Source organism: Dromaius novaehollandiae, chromosome 2, assembly GCF_036370855.1.
Source record: "Dromaius novaehollandiae isolate bDroNov1 chromosome 2, bDroNov1.hap1, whole genome shotgun sequence".
NCBI classification, from domain to species: domain Eukaryota; kingdom Metazoa; phylum Chordata; class Aves; order Casuariiformes; family Dromaiidae; genus Dromaius; species Dromaius novaehollandiae.
Window position 1 is genome coordinate 125242260 of NC_088099.1, and position 15496 is coordinate 125257755.

A 15496-nucleotide genomic window follows, 5' to 3' on the forward strand; every position below is an offset into this window, starting at 1 on the left:
TTCACACCTTAATTACCATAAGAATCCATTTTAGAGACAAGATGTTGCTGTGAGGACTGTAAAAGATACCCCTCAAACTAACCTAGTCACATAGGCTAGAAAACTATTTTATAGTGTCTTAAAGAAATAAAGAGAAGCATTCATATATATGTGTATATGTGTAAGTGTGGTTTTTATATATATATATATATAGATATACAAACCTGTTTTATGCAGCGTAAGTTTGGTGGTTGATTCAGAGCAACCTACATGTATTTAATGTACTTAACCCAAAGCCATACGTGTGTAACTGCATCTTTGTGCTACACAATTACTACAACGAGCTGCCATGACTCCTGACTAAATGTCAAAATGCAAAAGACAATGAACGGAGACAGTTTGAAAAATCCAATTTTCTTCTGTGTTTTGAATAGAATTTTAATTTTGTGAGACATTTTAAACAAAGGATGTCTCATCAGTTTGAATAAAGGCATTAGTTTGCCTTCTGGATACAATTCCAAATGGCATATGTAAATAGAATACTTAAAAATGAAGGGTTCCTATCCTTGCAATAACACAAGCAATGAGATACTGATTATAATTGTGTTAACAATAGTATTTTAAATTGGAATGCCAGAACAAAATAAGCTCTTAGCAGATGACTTCTAAGTCTCTATATAGATTTGCTTGATATTAGAGTTTGTCTGTCAATCTAATTCTTAATTGGGGAGGTATTTCCTTTAAACCCAAACAGGTGTGATAATGAAAGCTCTGTTGCAGATGCCCTGATATTCTGATTTAGAGGTACTTTGTACCATATGGCCTAATTTGCTTTCTTTATAGTAGCAGATGTACAAATTTAAATGTGTTTTTTCAAACTTAAGAGTCTCCATAATTGTGTATGTGGGAGCAAGGGATTGCAGGTATTTAATTACAATATTACAAAGGACTGAATTTCTGAGTTTAGACAAATTTAGACCCTGATTTAAGAAAGTCTATCCATGCAGAAAGCTTATCAAGGGTGTGCTTAGCGTTGGAGGTATTTTTTAGTCCAAAAAATAATCTTTGTAGGTTTTGAATGATTTTGGAAGCACTGCACAGAGTAAGCAAAAATGACAGCAACTCCTAGGTCAACCATATGGATACAATGCAAATTCTGTAAAACTGATCTTTTATTTTGGCAGTATCTCATAATAAGTGGGCAGCAAACTTGCTAGGGAAAAAATCTTTTGGTGCCTCCCCAAACCTAGAAACAGGAGCTACTCTTAGGCATTTCAATGTTCAACATGTTCACAGTGAAAATTATCACAGCATTTAAGATCGTAAGATAATTTTCTGCTAGTCTTCTACATAGTCCCCAAAAGACTAAAAAATGCCTAAGTGAGATTTTGGATGGTAATTTTACTGCGTGGCCACGTGAACCCATAACTGTCAATGATGAAAGATCAAGTCTAAACCTCAGAATAGGAATAGATACATTCAGCATATGCAGGCTGGTTCTGAAAGCTTTTACAAGGGAGAACTCTTTTTCCTCCTGTTTCTTCCACAGCTGCTTTAAAGTGCTCAGATTAGGAAAATGGCCAGGAGCAGAGATGTGTGTGAATGAACAGGAGAGGAGGCTGGGAGCCCTGGTGACTCCATGCTATTTGGTGATGGTGAGGCTACATCTGATGTAATGCATCCCTTTTTGGGACCTGAAGCTGCTGAAGTCCCAGTGGAGAGCTATCAGGCAGGTGAGGGGTCTGGGCACATGGCTTGTGAAGAGTGGCAGAGGGGGCTAGGTTTGTTTAGGTTGGTGAAAGGGAGGCTAGGAGAGGATATACCAACTCCTTGCAATGATCTGAACTGGAGATCAGTGAAATGATGGAGCCAGACTCCTCTTGGTAGTGCCAGGTGAAAGAAGAAGGAAGGGCCATGGATTGTGGCTTGGGTGGTTGTGAAATCAGGCTGGTAGGTTTTCAGAAGTTGGCTAAACAAGGCAACAGCTGACCTAGTCTAGCATTGGTGATAGTCCTGCTTCAAGCGGGAGGCCAGACTAGGTGACCTCTAGATGTCTTTTCAACCAGCTTTTCCCTGATTCAATGCTGAGAGCAACCTTATCTTTGTCTAAATGCCAGTGGGGGAAGGAGGGCTTGCTGGTCACTCATGGTCCCAGCTCCATTCCTCTTCTTTATTCACATCTTTCAGTGCTCATTATTCCATGAAAAATGCATTTTTTATTACTAAACCTCTGCACTATTGTTATCATTCATGATTTGTACGTTAGCTGCAGACTTCTGGTGAGCTCATCCCCAGCATGTCACAGAACCAAATTCCTTGGGTTTCCTTCCTGTCTCTGTCCAGGGACTCATTTAGTGTGCTGCCTTCCCTCCTTCTGGTTTCCTCTGGCTGTGCTACAAGACACCTTGCAGGGGCTAGCTCCAGAGCTGGAGCCCAGGCCATTCAGCTGCTGGACTTCAAGTCTGGTCATCACTTCGTGCCACTTCCCCAGTCATCCCATCTTCTTTTGGAAATGCAGCAGTGCAAGTACCCTTTCAGGTTTGGTAAAAACTGCCCCAGCATTTAAGCATTTAAGTCCCAGCATTGCAGAGCAAGCAATGCACCTTGCAGAATAGCAGGAGGCAATAAAGAAAGGCAACTCAATGGAGATAAAGGTAATCACCATAACCATTCTTGCAAACTGTGACTTTGCCTCACTTGGAAGATTTTGTGTAGCTTGCAAAGTCTAAATGATCATTTCAGTTTTGGAACTATTGCAAGTAAAACAGAAGTCTGATCATCAGCTAGTATTAACTTGTGTAGCACAACAAATCTGGGGTCCCCACAAATTTTGTTACTGAGCAAAACCACAAAAAAACATATTGGAAATAGAGCATGTGGAAATTAATGTGCCTGTTTTAATCAGAACTTGGCACATTTGAAAACACTTATTTAGGCCAATTTTGAGAGCAAATCCAGATCAATATCTGAGAGATGGATTTGATTGAATTGGATAATTTTTGCCTTTTTAGTAAAACTGATTTGGGCAGTGACAGCAGTCAATGATGTGACTCCTGCTGGGTGACAGATGAAATCTTCAGTAACCTTGACTCCTGTTCGGTGACCAGCATTTTCTTATTTGTCATCTTTTCTCACTCTGAGAAAAAATACATGCACTTAATGTGTGCTACAGTAAAGCTTTTCAGCCTGAGCAGCCACTGAGCTGTGGCCATTTATTAGGGTCCCTCTAGAAGCCCATCTAGATGATGTGGTCCATGTCCTGAAGCATTTTATTATCATGAACCTATCCGAACTTCCACTAAAATTAATTGGAATAATTTGCATTTTTTCCTAGTCCTGAAGTTGATTTGATTTATATTATGTTTTACTAACAATCATATTATTCATAGATGAAATTCAAGCCCTGTTGCAAGTCAGCTGAAAAGTTCCCGTGGATTTTGGTGATATTAAATTTTACCCAGTAGACACTTTCTAAGCTGAAATTTTGGAGATATTCTAACATGCATGTTATTCTATGGCTTTCAGATTCTTCTGTATCATTTTTAACTAAAACATCTATACAGTTGTTACTAATTACCTGATTTATGCTCCTACTATTGTATCCTGCCATGACTTTATGCATATATTCAAATATTTGATTGCCTCCATTAAGAAAATAATGGTACCATTCAACAGCATATTGCTAGAATCATGGCAAGGCACAGATTATAAATATTATTGAGTGTTTTAAACAGAAGATATGTGAAATGAATGAGAAAAAGGAAAAATAAAGAATGACAAGCTCTTTGGAACCTTGCTGATGGTGCACACAAATTGGCATATTATTCAGAATTGATTAAATTGGCTGAAAGACAGCAATTGCTGGTGAGATTTTTATTACATTGAAAATATAATAAAACTAGAACAAGGACCACTGGTTAGAGGAAACCACCTGTGGTTTAAGTAGCTTTGCTCATATTTGCATAATAGAAACACATTGATTTTTGAATATGTAAAATAGATGTGTAAATATAACAATTCATGTTGACTTTTAATAATGTGACTGCTTCTCATTAAGGAGCACCTTTCATCATCCACCTCTTTTCTTCATGCTTTATTTCTCTCCTCCATCTTTCTTTTATAGTGTTTTTTCAATTTTGTGATATTTTCCTGGCCTGAAATATTACTGAAGAAATAGACCTCTACAGTTCACTTATTCATTCAGTCAGTCTGTCTGTCAATCTATAACTTATCCATCTATGTGTCTACCTATGTATCTACCTATTTTTCTGCAGTACTGGCCACCACTTACACAGAAGAGTATCTTGATGAATTCAGAGATACTGCCCTGCTGCTAAAATAACCACATGAGGAGTTGATCCCTGCAGACATGCTAGTCTTAGCTGATTTCAATGGGATTCTGGTGTGAGGGTGCTGGGCTCATATAGAATAAAAAAAGATTTTCACTTGCAAGAGCAAGATTTTCGGGACACTGAACATCAGCATGTCCCAGCATCAACAGTCTGTCATTAGAAGTAGAGCAGAACTTCAGCTTGTCTTTTATAACAGATTTATCAAACGTTCAGTATTGGCTTTGCCATCGCATTTTTCAATACAGCCTAAAATTAGCAGGACCTGGTAATATCCAAATGTCAACTTATAATAGCCTGTTCTTTTTTTTTTATTTTGTTGTATAATTTTTTTCCTGTATAAAAATGTCCCTTTTCCTGAATAATCAGATTCTCCATTACTAGTGTAGCTGGCTCTCATAGGACTTTTCAAAATAATGAAAGAGTCGTTTCCTTCCTAAGCTGCTGCTTCTGGAGATTTAAAGAGTAAAAAATGGGTTCAGCAGACACAAATCAGCTTGGGCCTGTTACTATAGACTTACGCTAGTTTAGGATCTAATTTTAGTCGGTGTTCCTAACCTTCACACATTTTAACCACTCAGGTGTGTGCCTGTAAACCACATGGTGAGCCATTGCTATTTTCCATCTAATGCCACTTTTTTTTATGCCATTACTTTGGAAAATATGGGAGTCCTCCTTCCACTGGATATCAATTTGTTAAATTATAAATATTTGGCCTACAATTTTCCTGGCTAGAGGGCTGCCTCTGGCTGAATTTTGGGGAAACCCTTATCAAAAAGTGTTTCATTGTTCCTGGGAAGATGACTAAGGAGAAATATGTCCATACAGTAAAATAAACAATTGCTTATTGGATTTGTTTGAGATGCTCTAGCTCTTTGTGCCAAGAAGTTATTCCTCCTTTGAAAAATCTGCCCATGCCTGGCCAAGGGATATGTCATGGAAAGATCTGATTTCAGTTTTCACCCATGACTAGAGTTTGACAGCCAAATTTTCTGAAGACAGTTTGCACTGGACATGACCTGCTCCATGTGGACTGAGAGCAATGTTTTGACTGCTGCTCCTCGTGGTTGCCGTGGGCCAGAGGAGTGCTAGAAATTAAAAAAAAAAAAAAAAAAAAAAGGAAACAAAGCCCACATCCTGTGGGCTCAGTTCCTCCCCTTTGGTCCTCCAGAAAGTGTGGAAGATTATTGGAGGGAAATGGCTGTATGGCTGTGTGAAGGGACAAGCGTTGAATCTGGCTGGTGGAAAAATTTGACTAACAGCAAATGAATTAAAACAAAGGAAAAATGTTTATGTCAGTCAGGGGATGGAACGACAGAAATTGGATCAAGATTGAGGTTGGCACTGTGACTGAGAGGATAAAGAGATTGGGATAAGAAAACAAGGAAAAGGATACCAAGGAAAGAGACTGGGATTTGAAACCAGCATGCGTGGTGTAGAGCAGAAGGGACACTGTGATTTGGATGATTCGGTTGACTGCAGTTTTTGATGGTGATTTGGTTGTTCAGAGGAAAGTTCAAAGCTGGCAAAGAGAGAAATCTTCTTGATCACTAGCTCAGACCTTCTCCTAAAGTATGAATGGCATTAAAAAATAAGATAATTAGAATGGCAGTTCAGAGCTAGACTGAGGACTATCTTGTCCAGTATCATGTTTCCAGGATACTGCTTTTAATTATTTTAATATAGGAAATTATATCCGTACAACTACGTTAAAATGTATTAAATGTTATTTTTTAAACTTTGTACTGTTGACTGTTCCTGTTTGCTTCTTAAAGTGCCTTGAGTTTTCTGCTAGGGTTCAGTATTTATTCTTGCTGTTGCAAATTTTTACCCTTCTTGACAGTACTGTTTACATCTTCTGTGTAAGAGAGAGCAGGATACCTACAGAGCTGAGAACTGCACAATAGCATTGGCAAAATATACAAACTGATAATTATAGTTTTACAGAGCTGCACCTCTGTCATATTTAAACCTCACTGATGTATTTGCTTTTCAGGCCTCCCATCACTAGAAGAGGAAACTCTTTACACTGTTAATCCAAAGCAGTATGATTGTCTAAGCAAGATCTTTGCCTTCTTCCACTAATGTTTCGCTGAAAAAAAGGGAATACACTTCAAAAGGGAATAACTTGAATCCTCAGTGCAGATTAAAATGAGTATCTTACTATTATTTTTTCTTAAGAAGCCATTATTAATATTTTACTTGCAAAATAATCATGTTTAGAGGCAGAATTTTGCTTCTCCAGTAAGAAGTTACTTGCCTTGAGAATACGTATTTTATTGATAAATATTGAAGATTTAATTTTTTCAGCATCAATGAGTATGGGCTTCCTTCCCATCTACAATATATAATGTTGGAAGCCATCAGACTACAATATTGACAGCATCAAAAAATATCTAAACAACAGAAAAGATATTAGCTTAGAAATAGTCCTTTGTATTACATCTACATAATAAATTGAATAAATGCACAGACGTTATATTGAAGTGACTGGAAACACGACTGCTGAGTAGCATAAATGATTCTTTCTATTCACATGAACAATGTAAGAAACAAATATATCAGAATAGCTAAACGTGCTCTTTAATAAAGGTTAATAAAATGAGTTAGGAAGCAAATTTCACTGCCACAAAATGTCATTGAAAAATGATAGAGCCTGATTCATGCATTCTGTCTTAATTTAGAAGATTTCCCAGGAGGATGAACAGGATTCTCGCAGCTCCATTCAGATAACTGGAGGTCTTGCAGAACTAAAATACTAGTAAACCACCAATTGTAATTTTTGCTACATTTTTGTACACAAAATTATTACATTTTTTGTGCATTTTTGATGTCACTGTGGTCTCTATTGTCTTTTAAAATGGAAAAAATGATAACCCCAATAATAATCTTAGGCAGTTCAGGAGTCTTGCTAATGAATTTAGCAGGAGTCATCCCAGTGAATGCCATAGGGTAAATTGAAACACGGATGCATGAGAAATCTTAGGCCAAAAGGACGATTTATGTTTTCAATAACTTTAGAAAGGATCGAAAACAGAATCAAGATTAAAAGTGATAGCTATGTAGTCACCTAGTGACTACTAAATATAAACATTAAAATAACTTTAGCATATTCTAAGGCAAGTTCTCAGTTTGTAGACTACCATGCTAATCAATAGTATTAAATGCACATCTTATTTTTCTTTTCCTAAAAAGTGCCCTACAGCTTTAGGCAGTAAGTTGCTCTGTCTACTGGGCTGATGATTATGTTCTTTTGCAATTTCTATAGTATCAGAGGACTGTTATGCATTTCTATGCATTATGGAACATAATCTTACATCACACCTCTGATATAAGTATATAGGATTATCCCCATCTTAATGAAGAGAAAGTCAGGACCTAAAATGATTAAGGTACAAATCCAGTAAAGGAGATAGGTGCATAAAATGAGATTTAAGCATATTTCAGGCATCTAATCCAAAATGTGGATCCTGTGAATTCCTGCACAGCTGCAGAGAGGTCATTAAATACCACTTTGTGCTCTCAGATTGGTTGTGCATTCTAGGGTGCTACTTTTTGCACAAACAAGAGTGCCTCAGCCTTGAAAGGCTGAATCCCCTAATACTGGGAACTGGGAATTCTTCCAGCCTGGTCTTCTGAGAAAATCTGTGTAGACTGTTTTCTGGGAGCACATGTAACACACATGGATAAGACACGTTCCTTCATAAGCGCAGTGTCAATCACTGCTTTCTTTCAAAATATACCCGAGGAGAAATGTTAATGGCTGAGTTACTGCTGCCCAACACAACTGTCTATGGTAAGGACCTCTGACTGGAAAATGACATAACTGGGTTCAACCCCTTTCAAAAAAGGAAAGGATTCATGCTGAAGGATACTAACGCCATCCAAAGAGACTTGAGTTCTTTTTTCTCCTCGCAAGACTGTTTTGATTCTTTATCCAATGACCGGAACATGTAAAATACAGTGATAGTCCCATCAGCCAGGTCTTCCTGATTACTAGGTGGGGGTCACTCTTATGTGCTCTCCTATCCAATGAATCTTGGCATCTACCATTAATCTTGGCACCTATCATGCACTGTATAGGTAGAGCAGCATCTATATCTGACTGCAGGTGCCTTAGAGCTTTACTAATGCTATCTTCAGTCACTTTTCTAAATTAAACCACCTACTTGGGGCAAAACCGAAAAGGGGGGGACCCCAAACCAGTAATCCTATTTTGCGAATCACAATCTCATGTGTTAAGGACCAGAATTTCTCTGCGTAATAACTACCACAACAGTGATGGGTTTAGCATATTAGAAAGAATACATGCATTAGAATTTACTTATGAACATCTCAGGTTACAGAGTTATTCCAAAAAAAAAAAAAAAAAAATTCTAAATGTGTTCAGCAAAGCCTACTGTTTCATGTTGATGCTGTGCATCGGTTTAACTGCACATCCTGGCAAAATGATCTTAAATTCACTTAATTTGTTGAATTATGTATTAGCAGACAGGAAAAAGAAAAATGTTATAAGTGGAAGAGAAAATGCAATAATTACAGAGCAGCTTCGTATGCTGGATACTGCTCAGACAAGTGATGTCTTGAACATATTTTGTTCCCAGGGTTCAACATTTTCTGCATTGGGCCTATATTTCAGCTGAGGTCTCCAAATCAAATTTTGATGATTTCGAGAAGTGCTGAGCAACTAGAGGAATAGATAAAGCCTTTGCTGTAGTCATGGATGCACAATAGCTTTCAAGTGGGATCAGCGCTGTTTATAAACTGAAAATAAACCAGCAACAGCTCAGACTGTACTCACAGAACGGCTCACAGTCTAAACATCAGGAAGATTATGTATAGCAGCCGTTCTTTCAAATCAGCTACCAAATTACTGTGGCTCTGCGGGCTAAGGATGGTGCTAAGGCCTGTGGCTGAACTCTGCTGACTCCAGTGAGACGAGACTCTCATCTGCAAAGCTGGTCCCTCTATCATCCATTTTATGGATATTGCAGTAGGAGACATGTTCTCTACATGCCACCTGATGATAGCAAGTTTTTATTTATAAAGGTGACTTATAGGGGCAGTTAATAGCATTTTTGACAGTAGTCACTGCAGAGGTAACTAGTCACTGCTGATTCATGGTGTGATATTTGCTTCTCCTTGAAGTATTGCTCAGAGCTACTGAAAGTGCCAGGATAAAAAATTCTGAAGCCTAATAATATAAGTAGAAAGACAAATGTCTTCAATATATATAAAGCCTAGGGAGTATATTCTGTAAAAAGACTTGTCGGCAGATTTCATTTCCAGCTGTGCTGTTGTCCACTGGTCAATCACAGGGCTAGGCACCACCTTCTATCCCTTACATTCAAATGGTGGAGCTCTTGCTAATTTGCCGTATAATCTTTGGCAAGTCTTTTACTGAGTTAATTTTCCAGTTAAATCAATAATTTGGAGTGATGCCATTTTAGGATGCCTAGTTTAAGACACCTAGGGCTTGATTTTCTCAGGAGTGCTGAACATTCTTGTCCCTTTTGACTGTGAACTAATCAGGTACTTAAATTAGATCTACATGAAAATGCTGCATGGGTCAAGTATTGCCCAGATCTACCTGTCCTGGAAACCCTCTGATCTCTGTGTTTTAGACTATTTAATAATGCCTACTTCTCATAGAGGGCTGATAGGTGAATTAATTAGTTAATTTTTGCACAGCCTTTGAAGGCTAAAATGCTACCTATATATATTGCTGAATACACTTGTCTAGTCTCTCAGCTGTAACCAGTTCTTTAATTTAATGGTATTAGTTTGAAAGTGGAGAATAGGGATCAGTTTATCATTTCCATTTTTAAAGAAAATGAATATAAATTTCACCTGAGAGAAATTTAACCATGTTGTAGCATGATTACTTATATATTTATAATAAAACGTGTGCACAATGTAATCTAGAGAAATGTACTATTACAGTGCAAATACCAAAGAAATAATAAAAATCCAGAAATTAATTAACTATTTAAGGGAAAAGCTGGCAAAAACAATGTGAAGGAATTAAAAAAAATACATCATTAACTATAGAAGCCTTTAATCTAGATACAACTTGTACTGGGACAAAGAGGCGATGGAGGTACATATGGGACAACATTTCAGAAGTGTAAAGGCTGTTGAATTTTATGTTTATTTCCTCAGAGAATTATGGGATCTCTTCGATAAGATGACGTTCTAATCTCCTGCCAATCTTTTACCCAATTCAGGGGGGTAAATAAAGAATTGCTTTGAGGCAATATAAATCCTGAATTCTTGATAGTAGGAAGAGTAATCTACTTTTTAAAAACAGAAGAAAAATATTAAAAAGTGTTAACCTTCAGTTCTCTACTGATTTATACTTGCCAGCAACTTTATACCACCTTTGTGATCAAAATTCTCAAAGATTCAGTCTGAGAAACACACTAACTGAAATGTTTCCTCTGCGAGACCTTGACAATATTTGGAATCACAGAGTGTCTGCTAAATCACACTTCTGCTAACACTATGAGATAATAAACTCTATTTTCCCTATTAATTCCCATCTTAAAGTAATTGCCTATTGGTCTATTCAAATATGTAATTTTCTGACAGTTGAAAATAATTCAAGGCCGACTTGTGCTCATTTATTTATAAAAGGGGGAAAAACAGGTTAAAAACTTCAGCTATGAACTGCATAATACTGAACAGGGGCATATTTAGTCCAAATTCAGCCTGGCACTTAACCATATGTCTATCTGGAAGCCTGTAACTCCCATTGATGTCCAGGTGACTACTCATGTGCTTAAAGATAAATACTTGTCCAAAGGTACAGGCAGACTGGAGGTGAAATGCTTACGCCTTTGCAGTAGAAAAGCCTTAGTTATTAAAATAATTGAACCAGTCAAACTCAATGACCATACCAATATTTATGATTTTACATATATGTTCACATACTAGATAAAACAGTAATACCAAAGTCGGTTAATGGGCACACTGAACAGTGAAGTTACATCTATCAAGATAAGTGTCTAGATCTGAGCATAGCAAAAACACAAATGATACAAGAAAAATTCTGAAGCACTTTTTACAAGGATTTAATCAGTCTTACTGATATGCCAATGAGGCAATGTGTGGCTGACTGAATTCCTGTATCATCATAATCCCACCCATTTATCGCCTCACGGTTCCCGACTAGCTCAGGAGTGTCTCAACTAAACCACTTCCTTAATGCATTATTCACACATCTCCCATGTTTCTATTAGATAAATTCCTATTAAATAAACAAGAGCCATAATCAGGACTGAGATTTTGGTGTATGATAAGTATGTTTGAAGATGTTTTCATAATAAATGTTCTCTAAATTAAACACCACAAGGAAACAGCAGCATCACTGACTGCTTCACCCTCAAGCTGCCAGGTACACATCTTAAGAAAGACTGGATATGTGCATGGCCTATTAAGTCTGTAGTGACCTCAACTGCAAAAGCAGTTGATTTAAAGTCCTTCTAACAAATACCTGCCTCGTAGGAAGTATTAGGTGTGAATGAGCCTATCCATAAAATGTAGATTTCACTTGGAAGAAAGTGTCAAGGGGAGGAGGCAATTAAATTAACTTCCTTATGTTCCTGTTTTATGAGATTTTTTAAATAAGACTCATTTAAAGACATGTATGTGCATGTGTGTGCTTAGTGTGAACTTGTGCATACACTAAACAGAAAGAAAAGCCTCTTGGTTGTTCAGGGTGTCTTGAGCCCCAGAAGTTCTTGCATCTGGTGAAATTCCTTTGTAAGCCAAAGGAGATTTCCTTGAAAAGGAGGTTTTATTTAGCAGCATATAAAAGAAAATGAGGCTCAATTTTGCTTTCTATTAAAGAATATGAGCACATATTCATCACAGTATTTAGCATCTACCTAACTTGAGCTATATGAAGAGTTCTGTCCAAAACCAGTGGGATTGTCCACATGCTCCAAGTCAGACACTTGCTTAAGTGCCTTGCTGGCCCTGGGCCAGACCATGATGGTGGGCCTGCTCAAGCTGATTAATTTTTTTCTATTGACCCCAGTGGCTGCTGGATCTAGCCTTTACTGGTGCTCTGCAAAATACAGGGCACGACAGGGGAAAAAAATCAGGCACTGTTTAGTTCTCGCAGCGGTCTGTTGGGTAAAGCTTCAATATAGGTTCAAAAAAAAAAAGTAGATTATTTAGCAGAAACTGGAAGTGTATATGACTGAGATTGCATCTATTTTTCTACAAAAAAAAGTTTATTTCTTTCTTTGAAAATACTCTTGAAATAGAGATAAACCTAATATAAATTAATGTAAGTGGTTTATTTTGATATGCTGTCTAGAGCTCAAATTTCTCTAAAAATAGCTACAATAAAGAACAATCAATTTTAAAGAAATGGTGAAGAGAGCCCTTAATATTTGTAAATTTAAAGAGAGAAGATGCTTTTAAATAACATGGCTTTCCTTTTTAATTGAATAATATTTTAATGAATATTTTTAGAAACCTGGGCTATTGTTTTCTATTACTTGTGTATGTAGCTCGTTAACCAGGAATTAATAGGCAGGCTGGAGAGATACAGTCAACTGGTCTCTGGGCAAATCTAATGATTTCAGCCATCTCTCCTGCCGCAGAAACCTTTATATTTGTGTGCTGTGAGATCATTAATCGAAGGCTGAAGAGCCCTTTCTTCCCTACCGACAGAATTCCTAACAGGGCCTTCTGCAGTGGTAAGTCTCCGGCTGACTACAAATTATCAATACTGATTACCAGATTGCTGCAGTGGGGAGGGGATGGCGTGCTCGGCACTGCAGGGCTGGCCAGACTCCCACAGCCCTTGTCTCCCGCCTCTATTTGCATATACAGCTGTCTCATGCCTTTTTCCCAGGGGTGCCACAACCAGGTTAAAATGCTTTCAAGTCTCATCGATTATATCTCAGAAGTGGAACATCAGCATCCAAATAAATAAATGTATACTGCAACCATGAGAGCCACGCCAGAAGGATTTAGCATAACTTTGTGCAACGTGATTAAGGGAGGCAAAGGAGCCTGCACGGAATGTGAAATTGAACGTGAATTTGTTTCTTGCGGAAGGGCAATAATCGTGCTGGATCTCTCCATCATTATTTTGTGTGATTTGGGCGTCCATGAGTGACTGTGAAAACCTGAATTTGAATGCGTCAGGTGTAGTTCCTGCCTAATTTCAAATATATATCTATATACCTGTATATCAGTATATCAGTATATCTGTATAGATATCCAAAAGTAATACGGCATGAGGTTTCAGTCCTTTTACTGGTCCGACCCCGCGGTGGTTCCGTTTCTCTCCTCCACACCCCGCACTGCAATTGCTGCTCCTCCGCCCATCCCGGCAGCCGCCCTGAGACAAAGGGGCAGGAGCCGGGGGGGGCCTCGCCGCCCGCGCTGGGGCCGGGGCCGGGGCTGGGGCTGGGGCGCCGCCGCGCCGCCGCCAGCCTCCCGCGGCGGGGAGGGACCCCAGGGCTGCCCGGGGCCCCGGCTGCTCCCCACGGCCCGGGGCCGCTCCTGCTGCCGCCCCCCGCCGCCTCCCCTCGCCTCGCCCCGGGGCGGAGCGGCGCGGCGCGCAGTGGGGCGGGGGGCTCCGCGCAGCGCAGGGTGCGGCTCCCGGCGTTGGGGGGAGAGGGGGGGCTCCGCTTGCAGCCCGAGAGCACACAAAATGCAAGCAGCGCTGGAAGCTGCCCACTGGGAGGCAAAACAAGGGTGGGGTCGTCCAGAAAACCCCGGCTCTGGGCGGTGCAGTGACCTACCTCCCCCCTCCCCGGCCAGACTGCAGGTGCGGGAGCGGCTCCGGCTCTGCGTCTCCTCTGCAGCCCCTCGCCCCGGCGCTGGGCGCGGTCGGCCCGCAGTGCGGGCAGCGGCAGGTGCGCGCTGCGCTGCGCCCTGCCGCGCTGCGCCCCGCCGAGCCGCCCCGGCCCCGCGAGCCCCCCGCGCCCCCGGCCGCCGCCCCCGGCCGCCGCCCCCGGCCGCTCGCCCGCCCGCGCCGCCGCCGAGCTCCTCGGTTTCGCTTCGCGATGCCTTTTCTCCCTCCCGCTCGTCTTCTCCTCGCCCCGCGTCCCGCATTTCGTTTCGGAAATAAAGGGACGTGCTGTCCCCGGCGAACGGGGGCAATCGGGGCTGCAGAGGGCATATTTGTAGGGGGTTAACTTTTTGGTTGGTTTCTTTTCTTTTTTTTTTTCCTTTTAGTGCCATAATACATATATTAATCATTAAAATAATAATAATGAAAATCAAAATTATTCTGTGCTCACGTGCCGAGCTCACCCATCAGTAAATATTTAATCTGATCGCAGGTTAGGACGCTAAAAGAGCCCCGGGGTCCCACCTCCCTCCCCTTTTCGATCAAAGAAATTAAAGAAAAAATACGTTTAGCGTTGTCTTGATTTTTCTAAACTTTAGGGCCACTGAAAAGAGCACCCCGTGTAGATAGTGATCCTAGGAAATGGTGGCTGTTGCACTGGCTGAAGAAAAGAGATGGAGTTTCTTACCCATTGCTGTTTTAGCCATGGTGGGATGTGCAGACTCTCAGAGGTGGTGAAGGCAAAGGGGTCCAGCTACAGCAGTGGAGAGAGGGAGAGAAGACTGAATAAGGCACTGAGTCAGCAGAGTGGGGCTGTGCAAGAGAAGGAGCAAGAGGCAGGAGCCCATGAATAATTATCACTCCTCTACCCAAGCAGATTGGCTCTAGAGGTCCCCTGACATGACTCCTGCAGAGCCAGAATCTCTGGGCATTAAATATTGATCCACCAATGGTGCTGGAGTACAAAGTGCCAGAATGCAGTTTGAAATGGAAATCAGTCCTTGAATGCCGCTCCCCCCCCCCGGTTTAGCTTTAATAGTACATTCCATGTCAAATGTTTTATGTCTTACATGAAAAAGCCTATTGGCGTTGAAGGCTCTGCTGTTGCTACCTGTAAAACATGCACGAATTCATTTTAACACATTTTATTCCACAGACAGGACAAAAGAAAAGACCGGTGCAAAGGGTTTTCTAAACCATTCCAGTAAAAGAGCTGCTTATATTATTTTGCCTCTGCATCCCATTTCCTACAAATGTATGCAAACACTGTAAACAATTGCTTTATGCTGCATGTTTTTGCATTTCAGTATTTATTTTGGAATCCCCAGCCCTAATCTTGGACAATTTGTAC

General features: G+C 40.1%; 1 protein-coding gene across 1 annotated transcript in view; it reads right to left on the minus strand.

Annotated features, from left to right (window-relative positions):
- STMN2 (stathmin 2) overlaps positions 1-14988 on the minus strand; it is a 40989-nt gene extending 26001 nt beyond the window's left edge. Inside the window, exon 1 of the mRNA XM_026100701.2 lies at positions 14834-14988. Coding sequence (XP_025956486.1) covers positions 14834-14852 — 19 coding nt within the window. The 5' untranslated portion in view covers positions 14853-14988. The remainder of the gene's footprint in view (positions 1-14833) is intronic.
- Positions 14989-15496: the final 508 nt, after the last annotated feature.